Source organism: Sinocyclocheilus anshuiensis, unplaced genomic scaffold (genome assembly GCF_001515605.1).
Source record: "Sinocyclocheilus anshuiensis isolate Anshui unplaced genomic scaffold, SAMN03320099.WGS_v1.1 scaffold1049, whole genome shotgun sequence".
Taxonomy (NCBI): Eukaryota; Metazoa; Chordata; class Actinopteri; order Cypriniformes; family Cyprinidae; genus Sinocyclocheilus; species Sinocyclocheilus anshuiensis.
Genome location: NW_015557197.1, coordinates 28,165 through 43,199, shown reverse-complemented (window position 1 = coordinate 43,199; position 15,035 = coordinate 28,165). Strand labels below are relative to the sequence as shown.

General features: G+C 35.9%; 1 protein-coding gene across 1 annotated transcript in view; it reads left to right on the top strand.

Annotated features, from left to right (window-relative positions):
- opn8a (opsin 8, group member a) overlaps nucleotides 1–14,824 on the top strand; it is a 15,760-nt gene extending 936 nt beyond the window's left edge. Inside the window, exons 2-4 of the mRNA XM_016474232.1 lie at nucleotides 10,017–10,310; nucleotides 11,720–12,051; nucleotides 14,161–14,824. Coding sequence (XP_016329718.1) covers nucleotides 10,017–10,310; nucleotides 11,720–12,051; nucleotides 14,161–14,469 — 935 coding nt within the window. The 3' untranslated portion in view covers nucleotides 14,470–14,824. The remainder of the gene's footprint in view (nucleotides 1–10,016; nucleotides 10,311–11,719; nucleotides 12,052–14,160) is intronic.
- The last annotated feature ends 211 nt before the right edge of the window (nucleotides 14,825–15,035 follow it).

Sequence of the window (15,035 nt, the reverse complement as noted above, 5' to 3'; positions counted from 1 at the left end):
TAATTACGATTATCACAATTTACATTGAATGATGTTTATACCATTGTTTGATGCAACTGCATGCCGTATTTTTATATGAAAATAAACAAGCTGAAAACACTCTAACTGAAAAACCTTTAGTGCTTTTCTATAGTATTAAGCCTCAAATGTCAAATATACATCGGATTGGTTTCTTTTTTAACTTATAAAAAAGTAAAAATATGAATGGTATTATAATGTTATACTAAAACTAAAACTAAAACAATGGAAAACCCCTTACGATAACATGTAGAAAGAAAAAACATATCTTAAGCGTGCAGAATAACACAAGTGGACTTTGAACGATTAATTGCCGCTTTGGACGATTACGTAATTGTGGCATCCATAATTGTAATCGCGATTAGAAATTTGATTAATTGTGCAGCCCTATTGTCACTGGTGAAATATGTAATCTGTAGGATCCACATTCTCAGATTTGATAAATGCATTTAGTTTAAACGAGACTTTGAGAAACTGAAACATTCACACAAAACATATTAATTTTTTTCCAAGTTGTTTGATCTACATATATTTTTTTATGTTTGTAATTTAATAATAAAGAGCTTTTAGAATGTTAAAAACCTACCTATGGGGGGAAAAAAACATAAATAAATAAATATTTAACACCCCCACAAAAGCAGGATGGTAGTTATCTCACACAGCTCTGACAGTGTGTGCACACATCTATGTGTAGCCATTCAACCACATTTGAACAGAGTGGACAGTGAAATCCTGTAAATACAGAGCGATGAGGAAGAAACAAAATCAAACCTGCTTTAAAACCCAGCAACACAACTGTAGCTGTATAACTTTACAACAGCAACACTGCTTTAACAAAAAAGCAAAACAGCAAGACTTATTTGACATCAAAACAAACATTTTTTAAATGCTGTCTAATCGCTCTCGCTGTACTTTGATGTCACACACAGAATGGTCTGCAGTGCTCCTTCATGTCCAACACCTATTGTGTTTTATTAGGAGATGCACAACAGTTTTTCTGTGGCTTTATAGGTAATATTTTCACGTACACAATTTAGCAAAATCTGAAAATATTGTGTCTAATATATACCACAATATCAACTTCTTATTATTGAATTGTTGTAAATAAATATCACATTTGCAGCTGGTCAGTGTTCAAAAAATGCTGGGAAATCATTTCATGTAGCCCTACAAGAGTGATTACTGATAAACTGTCTGAAAAAAAGAAAGTAAAGTTTTAGAGAAGAAAAAAAATCACCCACTGACTTTCAAAGCTGCTATATAATAACGACTTTCTACTTCGAGGACCTTGATAGAAATGTAGTGGAGTGAAAAGTACAATATTTGTCTTTCAAATGTAGTGAAGTTAAAGTTATAAGTTCCCAGAAAAAATAATACTCAAGTAAAGTACTGATACTCAAAAAGTGTACTTAAGTACAATACTCAAGTAAATGTACTTAGTTACTGTCCGCCTCTGGTTACATTAGACTGTGTACATAAAATCTGTGATTTTCATATGCAAGGGATTGGCAGACATTGGCACACTGTTATCACTAGTAGACACCATTAATCGCCTTGTCCATCATTTCATTACAACATGCTAGGACCAGCTTGAATCAGCTAATGACCACCACACACGCTCAAAACCAGCTTGTTCAATAGCTATCATCTTTAGCCAGGTATCCTGAATGTATTAACTAAATGTTACCTATGATATTAATGATTGCTCGATGACGTCTTATCTCAGAATGGATTTGATACTAAACAAGCTGCAACTCATTAGAAATCGTATCAACTAGATGCAGAATGCACAGTTCAATTTATGAAATATCAGTAGTTGACATTGGTGACATGACTGACTAGAAATGACCAAGCAATGCTTTCGTACAATGTTCAAAAGCCTTGCAATCCAGACTTTTAGTCATTATTTTTCAATCGGTCAGTATAAGCCTCAAGTACAGATTGATCACTCATTCAATTACGTAAAATAATCAATCAAGCCTCTGTCCCAGGTTGCATTCAGATTAACCAGAAGTGTTATTAAATCTAGATGGGGATTATGTCATTGACGCAGTATATTATGCTTTTCACCATTATTAGCAGCCATGTACAGAAAGAAATTTCAAAGTCAGAAAGCCATGGAAACCAAAGTCTCTTTTATATTGCAGCTGAGACAAGTTACTTCCACATAAACTCAGGTATTTCAGCCTAGCAGGTGATGAAAGCCACTACACACGTTAATGAATAACTTGTATAATTGGAGATGAACTCAGCAACCAGCACTACTGCATACAAATACAGTCACATCAAGTTCTAAAGAATGCGCTTCTCGTCTTCAAGGCTTCACTCGACATATACAGGTACATCTAAAAAAATTAGAATATCATGAAAAAGGTCAATGTTTTTTGTCACTCATTTCAGAAAGTGAAACCCATATATTATATAGATTCATTACACATAGAGTCAATCATGGGGAAGACTGCTGTCTGGACAGAGGTCCAGACGACAGTCATTGACACCCTCCACAAGGAGGGTAAGCCACAAAAGTTCATTGCTAAAGAAGCTGGTTGTTCACAGAGTGCTGTATCCAAGCATATTCATAGAAAGTTGAGTGGAAGGAAAAAGTGTGGTAGGAAAAGGTGCACAAGCAAGAATTTGGGGGAGCTTCACAAGGAGTTGACTGAGGCTGGCGTCAGCGCATCAAGAGCCACTACGCACAAGGGCACCTCAGTCGTGTTATTGAAGGTGGGAGAGAGCGCTGTACATTCACTCCCCCCACCTACAATCCCTGCCGGTACGAGACTCAAACCCACAACCTTCGAGTTATGAGTCCGACTCTCTAACCATTAGGCCACGACTTCCCCTTGAACCTATATAATATATGGGTTTCACTTTCTGAAATGAGTGACAAAAAATATTGACCTTTTTCATGATATTCTAATTTTTTGAGATGTACCTGTAGGTTCACTGGGCCTCATTCATGAAAAATTCGTAAATATAGGAGTAAATTCTGAGTAATTTGCGCGTAAAAGGGACCTTCCCGAAAACTCTCCTCCGAATTCACAAACACTTCGTACACATCAGATTTGATAGTTAGATAAATAGGGCGCTCGTGCACGCTCATTCACAATTAGCATAATCCCCGCCTATGAATTACAGCTACGTAAATTGCGTGTCCAGGAACGCAGTGGAATATTCTGGTCTACTTTCTCAGGTTTGGTTCCAGTATATTGCATAAATGCATAAAACACTAATAGGCCATATGCCTAACAATAAATATTCAATAACGTGTGTCCACAAAAGCGTTTTTAGCCAGCTGAAAAACTGTCAGGCGCTCTTCTTAAAACGGCCAGCTGGTGGTGCTGGAGAACGCTTTGGTGGCACAGCGTTTTTCTAGCTGAGAGACGTTTTGGTTGCTATGATTTGAAATATCCACGGCAGTACCGTATTACTAGTCTCTCATTTTGAAGAATATTACTGAATATAAAAATGCAGTAACCAGCAATATGAACTTCTCTATTGTTGTTCAGCTGTTGTACAAGTAGGACGGTGTAGTATTTGTCCCGCCCCTCCTCCATTGATTGGGCTGTTGGGTAAAAAGTGACAGTGACAAGCGCTGCGTTTTACCCAAAGCTAAACAGTTTATCAACTCTCAGCTACAAGAAAAAAAAAACGGAGCAAACAAACTTGTCAAATATTATAATGGCAGTGCATCAAATTCAGTTACGAACATTTTCATGAATTCGAAAGTTTATGTCAGAACGGCTTTACTAACGATTTACACACAAATTCGTTCTGCTCGTGTTTCATGAATGAGGTCCATTGTCACCAGCTCTTTTACATCAATTTTTTAAGTACACAGATATGAATGAATAGGACCATTTTATGCTCTTTACAACATAAATAAAAAAATGCGCAAAAGATTCTCCACAGCAGCATTCAAAAGGGTGGTGAATTGGGCAACACAATTTGTATTTACACTAATTCCATGTTAGTTAAGTTTTATCTGGTTTAGAGTGTTGTAATGACTTTTTAGCTATGTATAGCACTGCTGAAAGATCTACTGAATGCCAGTAGAGACCTCTATGAATCTAGAAATATGAATTGCTCACTATGGATAAATGTTTTGATTGCACTTTGATATTCATCAATGCACAAAAAGGAAAAAGTCTTGCTCTGAGAATCAATTCAAGTATAATACTTGCAGTTCTACATACACAAAGTTCTTTATTGCCATCTACAGAATAGTTCCATTAAAGGGATAGTTCACCCAAAAATGAAAATTTTATGTTTATCTTGGTGTATTAGAGGTAAAAAATGATATAAATACTGTTCGGTTTCTGGCACAAACCGATCGTTTCGTGTCTTAGGACATCAATGTGTCGTCACGAGCCGCAGGGTTTAATTTGGATTTGTCTGTGCATGTTTTTTTTACTCTCATAGATTTTGTTACCATTGCCATGCATTATACGACTGATAGACTGCAACAGTTAAAGTTAAAAATCATCATTTGTGTTCTACTGAAGAAACAAAGTCACCTACATCTTGGATGCCCTGGGGGTAAGCAGATAAACATCAAATTTTCATTTTTGGGTGAACTATCCCTTTAAGAACCTTTATAATCCAAGGAATTCCACAAAAGGCTCTTAAGATTTTTAAAATGTTCTTCACATTAAAAACAAAAATGGTTCTTTTAAGAACTGTTCTTTAGGGAAGCAAAAGTGGTTCTTCTAGGTTCACTGCATTTATTCTCTCTTTATACTTTTATTTTAAATGTGTATTAAACTCTGGGGGGGATCTGTACGTGCTTTCATACCATGAGTTGAAAGTGCATATACTGTGGAGCAGAAGAAATACTCTTTTCATCTCTTTGAAGGTCAGAGGAATAAGATCATTGAACATGTTCCTCCCATGCCCTCTGGGAGGGTTATATATATATATGTTTATGTTTATATATATTTTTGTTTTATTGTTCACAAACAAGACTGTGTGAAAAAAATTGGTGTAGAATTTATTTTGAAGCAATTTTCACTCTGAAATTGCTTGTAAATTTTCACTAATAATTACTAAGAAACGGCAAGTAACATTAAAATAAATGTGAAATTTTGAAGTAAACTTTTGAAGAAATGATGAAGACTGAAATTATAATTTCTTGTGAAACTAAAAATAAACTTTGCAGTTTATATAAGGTGAATACAAACTGACCACACAAAGGTCTCTTAATTGGACAATATGCAATATAAACGAAGGTAGCGTTTTTCAGCTTTCGGACACCGCCAGTGCAGATGTGCTCAACAGTATGTGTTTGTGCTCCACTGAGAAGTACAAAGGAAATCACTGAGCTGATGAACGTCTTTGTAATGCTATCAGAGACATCTCTTGACTGTGTGCAAATCTCTAAGAATGCACTAAGAAATATCTGACAAATGTACCCCATTTCTGTCTAGTTCTAGTTATAGTGTAGGAGCGCAAGTAAATGAGCAGCACTTAAAATCGTATCTTTAGAGCCTAGTTATGTAAACAGTTAACAGCTCAGTAAATTAACACCAGCTTAATGCTTTCCTGCAAAGGATGCAATGCCATGTCAGGAGATTTGTCTGATTAGAGTGAGATTAAACAAAATATAAAGCAATATTGTTCTTTTGCTTAATCACTTTTTAGCACCTCACAATACAGACAGAGTGCAGAAAAAACATTCTGTAATTATTTTTCTAATTAACAGTTGCCTGTGTACTCTGCTATCAATGCAAGAGCAGTGAAATTATATATTAGCGTCAGAGTGCCACTGTTGTCATGCAACAGCTTTAAAGAATACCTGTTAGGCTTTTCTGAGAATCTGCTTTAACCCTGTCATAAGGTTAAAGTCCCTGCCTGGATTAATAGGTCTATTTATGAACCTGATATGAACAGATGTTGAAATGTTAGTAATGTGACATTAAATGTGCTAATGTGAAAAGACCTGCTTACAACAAACTACAGATAAAGCACAGTCTCCCAAGGCTGGCTTTGTCACACAAGAGCCATGTGTTGGTCATATTTTCATTGGAAATTTAATTAGAAAAATGCAAGCAATTAATTGCTGGCATAACTAGCTCACCAATTTGAGGACGTGTTTTATTAGCATTACATAGTGGACCACATCTTGTAAAATCATGCCTTTACTTACATTTTTGCAAAACTCCATATATACCTACATACAATTCACTGCAGTTTCCAGCTGCAATGAACACTATCTGCTGTAAAATGGCAACAACTTTTATTACTTTTCAAACAAATTATGATTATGTGGGAAGGTATTTTTTACCATTGTGCATGATTTGTAAAGTAATACATTTTAACATTTGCATCACATAACCATCTCCATATGTATGGCTTTGTGGACATAGTAAACTTGCTCGGTAGCTCACCTGGTACAGCACTGCACTTGCATGAAAAATTACATCACATAAACACAGAGAAAAAAAAATCTTAGGCTCATTGGTAAAACATGCCTCTAAGTAGATTTTTTCAAATCTCCGAAAACGTACGTTTGCATTCAATTCACTCCAGTTTCCAGCTGGAATGTACACTAGTGGCAGTAAAACAAGTTCCTGTTCACACAAATTATGATTACAGTGAAAGATTATCAATTAATAAAGACAATTTTTTTGTAAACAATAGCCTACTATGTTGACTTCAGAACACATTTACCATAGTGCATGGATTGTTAACTAATATATTTTGACGCTTGCATCGCATAACCAGCTCTATATATGGCTTTTATGATGTAGTAAACTTGCTCGGTAGCTCACCTGGTACAGCACTGCACTTGCAATAGCATTAACCTATTTGCCAATGGACATTGCCAGATACTTGTTCATCTGTTTCAGATAGAACTTATTGTGCCACTCACTAGATATTTCACATGGAAGTGTTGCAAAATGTGCAAGAAGCAATGTAATATCATTTTGCAGAAATGCCATCACAGGCAAATATTTCCAATGAGCCTGGGTTACATAAAATGCAAACAGCCTTTAAACAACATTTTAATTGTCTTTTTAAAGTGGTTTATGGCACATAAAAGTAGCAGATTATACATACAAGTCATTGGAAATGGATGTGCTAAATGATGAAAAGGATATTTTTTAAATAAGCAAAAAAAACAATTCCGATCTAAAATCTTCCTTTTTAGTCCCGAAAGATCATTCATGAACACTAAGTTGCGAAAAGGGCTTGAAATCCTTGGATAATTTATATTCTTCTGAGTCATCATCCATAACTGTAGTGCTTTAACTGTGGACAGTGAATGAATTATTTTAAAGCAGTCATAGGATGCCAAAAAAGACATTAAACAGACATAACATTTATTAAAACTAAGCTTCAAAAAGTAGCTCTTTTTTTTTTTCTTGTTTTGACAGAACATAAATCAATTTTTTTTAATGTAAGAACGTGTCATGCATGAACATCCCTTAAATGCAAAGCCACAAAATGTAACCCATTTAACTGTAAAGGTTAGAGAAAATGTGAAAAATGGCCACATAAACTCAAAAAAGGGCTTGAAAAAAAATTTACTTCACAGTTTAATTCAGATACTAAAACCATCTAACTCCTCCTTTTGACAAATATTTTCCAAACATATCTATGCAAGACTGTTTAACTAATAACATCAAAAGCACTGAGATGATGAATGAATTAACTGACTTAAATGCCTTCAGAACCAAAAAAAACAAAAACTAGGAGTTTGTGAGAATAAATATATAGTGAGTAATACAAGACCCTATTAAAACTCAATGATAAATCCACATAAATGATTCATACTGTACAAAGTTAAAGATTCCTCAGTCAACAAAAAAAATGTTTTTTTCTATAAGGAGCAGATATTATTGCTTTGGCTATGTACAGCAGACAGAAAAACGTATATGGACACTAAAAATATATCATTGCACAGATGATAAAATATCAAAGTGGCATCAGCAAACAAAAATAGCGTTAAGAGTTATTCTCTAAACTAACTTTGTGAGCCATTTCTGCGATGACTTGCAAACAAACTGGCATCAGAGATTTTTTGTGGATGTCTTTAGTCAGTTCTCCTCAAGTTCACATAGGTGTCCTATCACAGTAACCACAGGTGTAGAGAATCACATTAACTTTTAATATTATTCAAATATTATGACCACAAAGTTTTTCTTGTGAAATAATCTGATTAAAAAGTGTGCTTAATTATGCTGTCTTTCTTTTAAATAAATGCCACTTGGTTTGATATTGTGATCCAAGAACATTCCTTTCAGGTGTGGAACATATCAATTTTATGGTTTTACATGGACAGTCTTTTTAATACATATTATACGTACTTAAGGTTGCTTAAGGTTTTAATTCACCTCAGACTCCATGACTGCAGCTGCTTGGAAATGAATAATGTAAAATTGAATATTACTGTACAGATGCCATCTCTCAAAAGACCACTCTTGTTTTTCTTACAAATATTTCTAAGAACACTGTTGACTGCACAAGAGAATGAGTCAGATATCTTCCCTGCTTTCATACTGCTGTTGGCTAGATTAACATGACATGCCTTGCTGTTCAACCCAGGGTCTGCAAAATTGATCTTTGGGGGGATTTTCATCACAAACAGATGAAGTAGAATATATTTTTTCAGCTGAAGAGTCATCATGATTGCTTAGTGACATTTAGATTTTTCACTGGTATTTCCATGGATTCTTCAGCTTACAGAGATAAACAAAAAAGCTTTGGAAAAAAATGATATGCATATACTGTATTGGCTAAAAAGCAAGAAATGGATTGGCTATACAGAGCACTGAGACTGTACCACGTATAGCCATACAATCTATTTGCTTATTGCAAATGATTCAAAGGTTGAACCAACAAAACAAGTCATAACAAAGGTGGGGATCCTTCAAGCTTACAAAATACATATTCATAAAAGTACACATTATTTCAACAGCATCTTCAAACAACGTTTTAGCAACCATAACAGTCAAAATGGCTAAAAAGTTCGATCAACAAGACATACGTGTTGTCATTATCAACTTATTATAGATTTATTTTAGATTTAAAATGTCTATTTGCCTGTTAACAAACTGTTCTAGGGCGACAAGATGCAGATGAGAATGAGCCAGGTGATGTCATTACCGCATGCCAACAACAAACGAAATCCTGCACATTAATAGGCCTACTTTATTAATAGTTGCCATATCGTCAAAGTGTATAATCTCACCGGTAATAGTCAACTATTGAAACAATTCAGTTCAGGACACATCAATAATTCTGTCTGAGGGGAAGTTCGTTTTGTCTAATTTAGTATCGCAGCAGGCCAATTCCTGAGTGACAAACAACAACAAAAAACAGAAAAATTAAATTACGGTACAACAATTAACCAGCAGCATCGACTCAACACAATAATCATATACAGCTTAAGTCAAAAACCCGCAGATCGCTTGTTTGTTTCCCTAACAAGTCACTAACATAAATGAAAATATATACATTTGAATATACTTTTCATGCATAATTTTGAACATCATTTTTGGGCGTTGATCTTTATGTTGTGTTGAATTTACATCCACCTGTACAGGCCTGCGTAATGCACGTGCCTCCTGACGTAAGCACGCTGGCACGCTATATGAGAAGTCCCGCGTTTAAACTATGTGTATGTGTGCGTGCTAAAAGAATCGCTTGGAGATCAATTTGCTTTTTTATATTCTGCTAATATTTTAACAGTAATTTAAATAAAATGATTTTAATTCAATTTAAAGTTAGTCAAATAAAATAATCAACAACAACAACAACAAAAAGATTATTTTAGCCATTTAAAATAGAAATTTCTCGCCATTTACCAGGCTGCCAAATATACAAGCTGCCATACACAATTTATTCAACTTTGGCTGGATGAATGTAATGTTATATTATCTTATACAGTACAGGTGAAGATACAATGTTACAAGCCTCTAAACTCATAAATTAAAAACACAATCTTGCTATTTAGCTATTTAGATTTTTACTTTTTTAGCAATTTTTTTTTCCAGCCATTCTCTCCATCCTGGGCAACGCAGCCGTCCTAGTAACAGCCGCCTGGCATCACAGTGCTCTCAAAGCTCCTGAGCTCCTCACAGTCAATCTGGCTGTGACTGACATTGGTATGGCTTTCAGCATGTACCCGCTCTCAATCGCCTCTGCCTTCAACCACGCCTGGATTGGAGGTGACCCTTCCTGCCTGTACTATGGCCTGATGGGTATGATCTTCAGCGTGGCCAGCATCATGACCCTGGCCGTCATGGGGTTAGTCAGATATCTGGTGACAGGAAACCCTCCGAAATCAGGTGCTGTGATGATTCCATTAAGGCCTAAATGACATTTAAAAACAGGATTTTAAAATGTAAAAACATTCATTAGTTTATTGATTCAGCATTTAATTTCATTTCATTGTTGTTGCATCTAAGAACATTGGGTTTTGGGACACAAAAGGTCAATGTGTGTTTAATGAACCATATTTATTTTCTTGGCAATAATAGTGGAAATGTTCAGTAGCTTTTATGTAGCCAAGATTTTAAAGTTTGAGTCCATACTGCTTGACTTTCAAAACTAAACCCAGACTAATAAATATTCACTGTAAAAAGTGTAGCAACTAGCCCAAGTCTGTGTAATCACAGTTATACAATCAAAATCAGAGAAATTAAACATCTTTGTGTTTTTGAATGTTTCTATTGTTTAATTAAGAAAGCAGAATTATCACAAATGGCAGGAAGCCACAAATAATAACGTTGCCACCACAAATGCCAGGACTCACAGAATTTAAATTGTGCCATTATGTGCTATGCAATAATTATGTTAAAGTAACGTTTTCTATGGTTGCAGATGAAAGAAAAATAGTCAAAGATTTAGAGCTATCTACAACAACAAAAAACAATCTTTTCTTTGTATTGTGATGTTCATCGAAGTGAAACAGATTATTGAAAAAAAAAAAAATGTAAGACGGAGACTCGGTTCTGTCCATTAGCTGCTGATTGGATGGAAACAGATGTATACGCTCTTGCAGTAAACAGTAATTTTCAATAGGTATTTACATGTATTCAAATTGACAACAGACTATATAAACTTTCCAGAAAAGGTTTCTTGTCTAAATAGGCTACTTGCATCGAATTCTGTCCTTCTCAATCTTTTGTGCATTTACAGTACCGTACAACACACGCTCGGCCAACAGAATGGCCCATTTTAGGCATGATTTATCATCCAGAATGAGTTTTTGAAATGTTCTAAAGTACCTGTATGTAGACTCTTATATATTTTTAATTGGTCATTAATTTGTACCCAAACCGTAACTGCTTATTTGCTCTCGAAACACAAGGAACATCTATCCATGAAATCTTTAATGATGCATGAAAAGGTCAATGGAGAATATAGACAAGCATAATGATGGTTCATCTGAAATTTGAGGGATCTATTTAAACCCAATTGTTTTCCAATTAGACAGTTTCTTGTTGCTCTGTTTTTCTTTTCAGAAAAGGTTAAAGGTTAATTGCCTTCACATTGCCTCTCCAATTTACAAAGCTCTAAATATGGAAAAATAGGTTATTGGCAGTGGGAATTACTTGAGGATTCTTCAGATGTCTTTCTACGCATGGCTAAACTCTATTTCTAAACCTCTACATGTTTGATAAAAACTCTAAAGAATGAGCTTTCCCCTATGAAGAACAGCATCAAATAACTTTTTCTTATCTCTCTGTTCCAGGTAGCAAGTTTCAAAGAAAAACTATCAGTATATTGATCGGTGTGATCTGGCTGTATTCTCTGCTCTGGGCATTGTTTCCTTTTCTGGGATGGGGAGGATATGGGCCGGAACCCTTCGGTTTGGCCTGCTCTGTGGACTGGACCGGGTACCAGCACTCCTTAAATGGCTCTTCGTTCATTATGGCTTTGGCCATCCTGTGCACCCTGATCCCATGTGCGGTCATCTTGTTCTCCTACACTGGCATCGCCTGGAAGCTCCACAAGGCCTATCAGTCCATCCAGAGCAATGATAACCTTCCCAACTCTGGGGCCGTTGAGAGGAAAGTCACCCTGGTAAGGGATATCCGAAATTGCACACAAAAATGTTAAGAGCTTTCTTGAAATTGCCAGGCTCCAATCTGACTGGCCAGCTTCACACAATTTCCGAGCTCGCCCGCATCACTCACCGCAGCGCAAGCCTGTTCTTGATAAAGCTGCTGTGAAAACGTGGGAAAAGTCGACAAGGAAGAAATCGGGGTGACACGATATTTATATAGAGCAAAATACTTCATAGCTCCGTCTATAGCACACTGTGGTTTTTTTTTTTGTCAAAATCTAGTCATTTAAATAGGAAACCATGCAATCTGGTAAATCTACGAAGGGGCAAAATTCTGCAAGTTGGTCACAAATTTGCCATAATGGCCAAGACTTAAGAGAAAACTACTTGGTTTTAAAATGTCAGCTGTTGACAATAGACAATAGACATTTTTGTCTGCGAAATTTAGTCAAAATAGCCTTAATATTACCTTTAGTGAGCATAGCTATCAAATATTTGATTTCTGAAGTTTTCAGATTTTCAAATTTCCTTCTAGTTGACAGTATGTACACTAAAATTATGGCTAGGGTTTTTTTTAATTTCTTTTAAAGGACAAGTTTGATGTTTCTCAACCAGCCTTTTATTATTACAGTGTCATGGTATATGTAAATGACCATTTGTATTTTTTCTCCAGCTAACATGGAGAAAGACAAAACAAAGCTGGTTGAAAAATTTGGCTTTTAAGTTTTTAACAACATGCAGGGTCACAGTACGTGCAAACCCTGGAGCGTTCACACATCTGCAGGAAGCTTAACAGTATTTCCTGCTACAGTGACAGACACTGATTCACACCCCAGCTCCACCTTCTGCCCACAACAGTGTTTTTTCCAAAAGGGTCTGGCTGCAGCTGGCGCTTGCACTCTCAGCATTTAAAAGAAAAACAAAAAATAAAGCTAAAAACAATTCAAAAGATTAAAGAACAAAAGGTATAAGAGTATAATAATGATTCTAACATAACACTGAGCCAAACACCAACAAAAAAGCAACTACATATGTGTGTATGTACAACCATACACACATACATACATACATATATATATATATATATACAAACAAAAAGTAATCAATAAATAGAACAAAATAAAAAATAAAAAAGACTGCAAGTGACGTCGCTAGTGGAAGTGCAAGTGTCTGAGAGTGCAAGCCTGAGAGTGCAAGCGCCAGGCTGCAGCCAGACCCTTCTCGTTTTTTCTTTTTCTTTTTTTTTTGCTCAGTTGATTTCAGGTCTAAATTTTTTTTCTTTTAAGTTTTTTTTCTGTTCGATGCCCAGATTATAGAAGTGAGTGAAATGGGTAAAGGTCAAGCTCCATCCAGTCCTTAAAGGTCACTAATGAATGTAAAGGATTTCCAAGAAATAGCCTTGTCATTTTCCAGGAATTTGCAATTTAATAGTGTATTGTCCGGTCTTTCCCCCCTGGAGCTAAGATCAAAATGGTAATCAGGTATTTCTGCAATCTTTTCACTGGATCTGAATCTTAAGCACAGCCTATGTTGTTCATAAACCTTAATTAGTAAATGGTTAATGTGGAGCATCACTTTAAATTAATGTATTAGTGCCCTTTTCCCCAGACTACAACAGCAGTAGCATGTCCAACATTAATTACTTTTAAAGGAATAGTTCAGCCAAAAATTAACATTTTCTGAAAACGTACTCACCCTCAGGCCATCTAAGATGTAGATGAGTTTGTTTCTTCATCATAACAGATTTGAATAAATAAAGCATTATATCACTTGCTCACCAGTGGATCCTCTGCAGTGAATGGGTGCCGTCAGAATGAGAGTTCAAACTGCTGTTAAAAACATCACAATCATCCACAAGCAATCCACACAACAGCGATACTGCGGGTATAGAGGACTCACATTTTACAAATTTGAAGTCAGCTTTTCACTTCACAAGACATTAATTGATGAACTGGAGTGATGTGGATTATTTGTGGATTACAGTGATGTTTTTATCAGCTGTGTGGTCTTTCATTTTGACGGCACCCATTTTTATTCTGTTCAAATGAAGAAATAATCTCATCTACATCTTAGATGCAAATTCCTTTAACTGCTTTCTGCTTTCAGTTTTTTCTTGTGTGTTTCAGATGGGCATCCTGATCAGTGCCGGCTTTATTGTATCCTGGACGCCCTACGTGTTCATCAGTCTCTGGACCATGTTTCACTCTGATGGCAAAGACAGCGTGGCACCCATTGTCAGCTTGCTACCCTGCCTCTTTGCAAAATGCTCAACAGTGTACAACCCCTTAGTCTACTATGTTTTCCACAAATCTTTCCGCAGAGAGCTTCGGCAAATCCGGATGTATTGTTGCTGGGATGCTGTGAGCAAAATGACACTCTGTACAGGAGCAGAAAGCTCAGAGGAAGCTAGCAGGGCACAAGAGACAGCAGAGTGAACACACACTAAATAAAAAGAAAAAGGTTGCCGGATGGTTTGCAATATGGAAACACTTGGACTCGGTGTGCTATGGCATTTTATAAGAGCATCAAGTCTGTGTCTGCAGCAGCCCACAGCAGTGCACTACTGCATGAACATGGGACATGGAATAAAGTAATTAGCAGAGGAAATTTTTGGAAACATTTCATAAAGATTCATCTTTTGATGCCAGTGAAACAAGCAGCACTTTAGCTTCAGATATTCACTGTCCCAGTCAAATGCTTCCCAGTTTGAACAATGTCTTATTATGTTCTCCTTTTACCTTATCTTTTACTGCTGCCTAACCTTTTCGCTTTCGGCAGATTATTGTGAGATCAGAGCTATTGTAATCTTTATAAAAAATAAATGCTTTATAAGAAGATAGAATGGTTGTTCGATTGATCAATCGCAAGGAAGATTTTTTTTTTTGCAAAACTTTGTCTCAATAATTTTCTCTTGTGTTGCTTTCAGTTTTCCATTGAACCTTGTTTTTCATTAAAGGGATAGTTCACCCAAAAATGAAAATTACCCCATGATTTACTCACC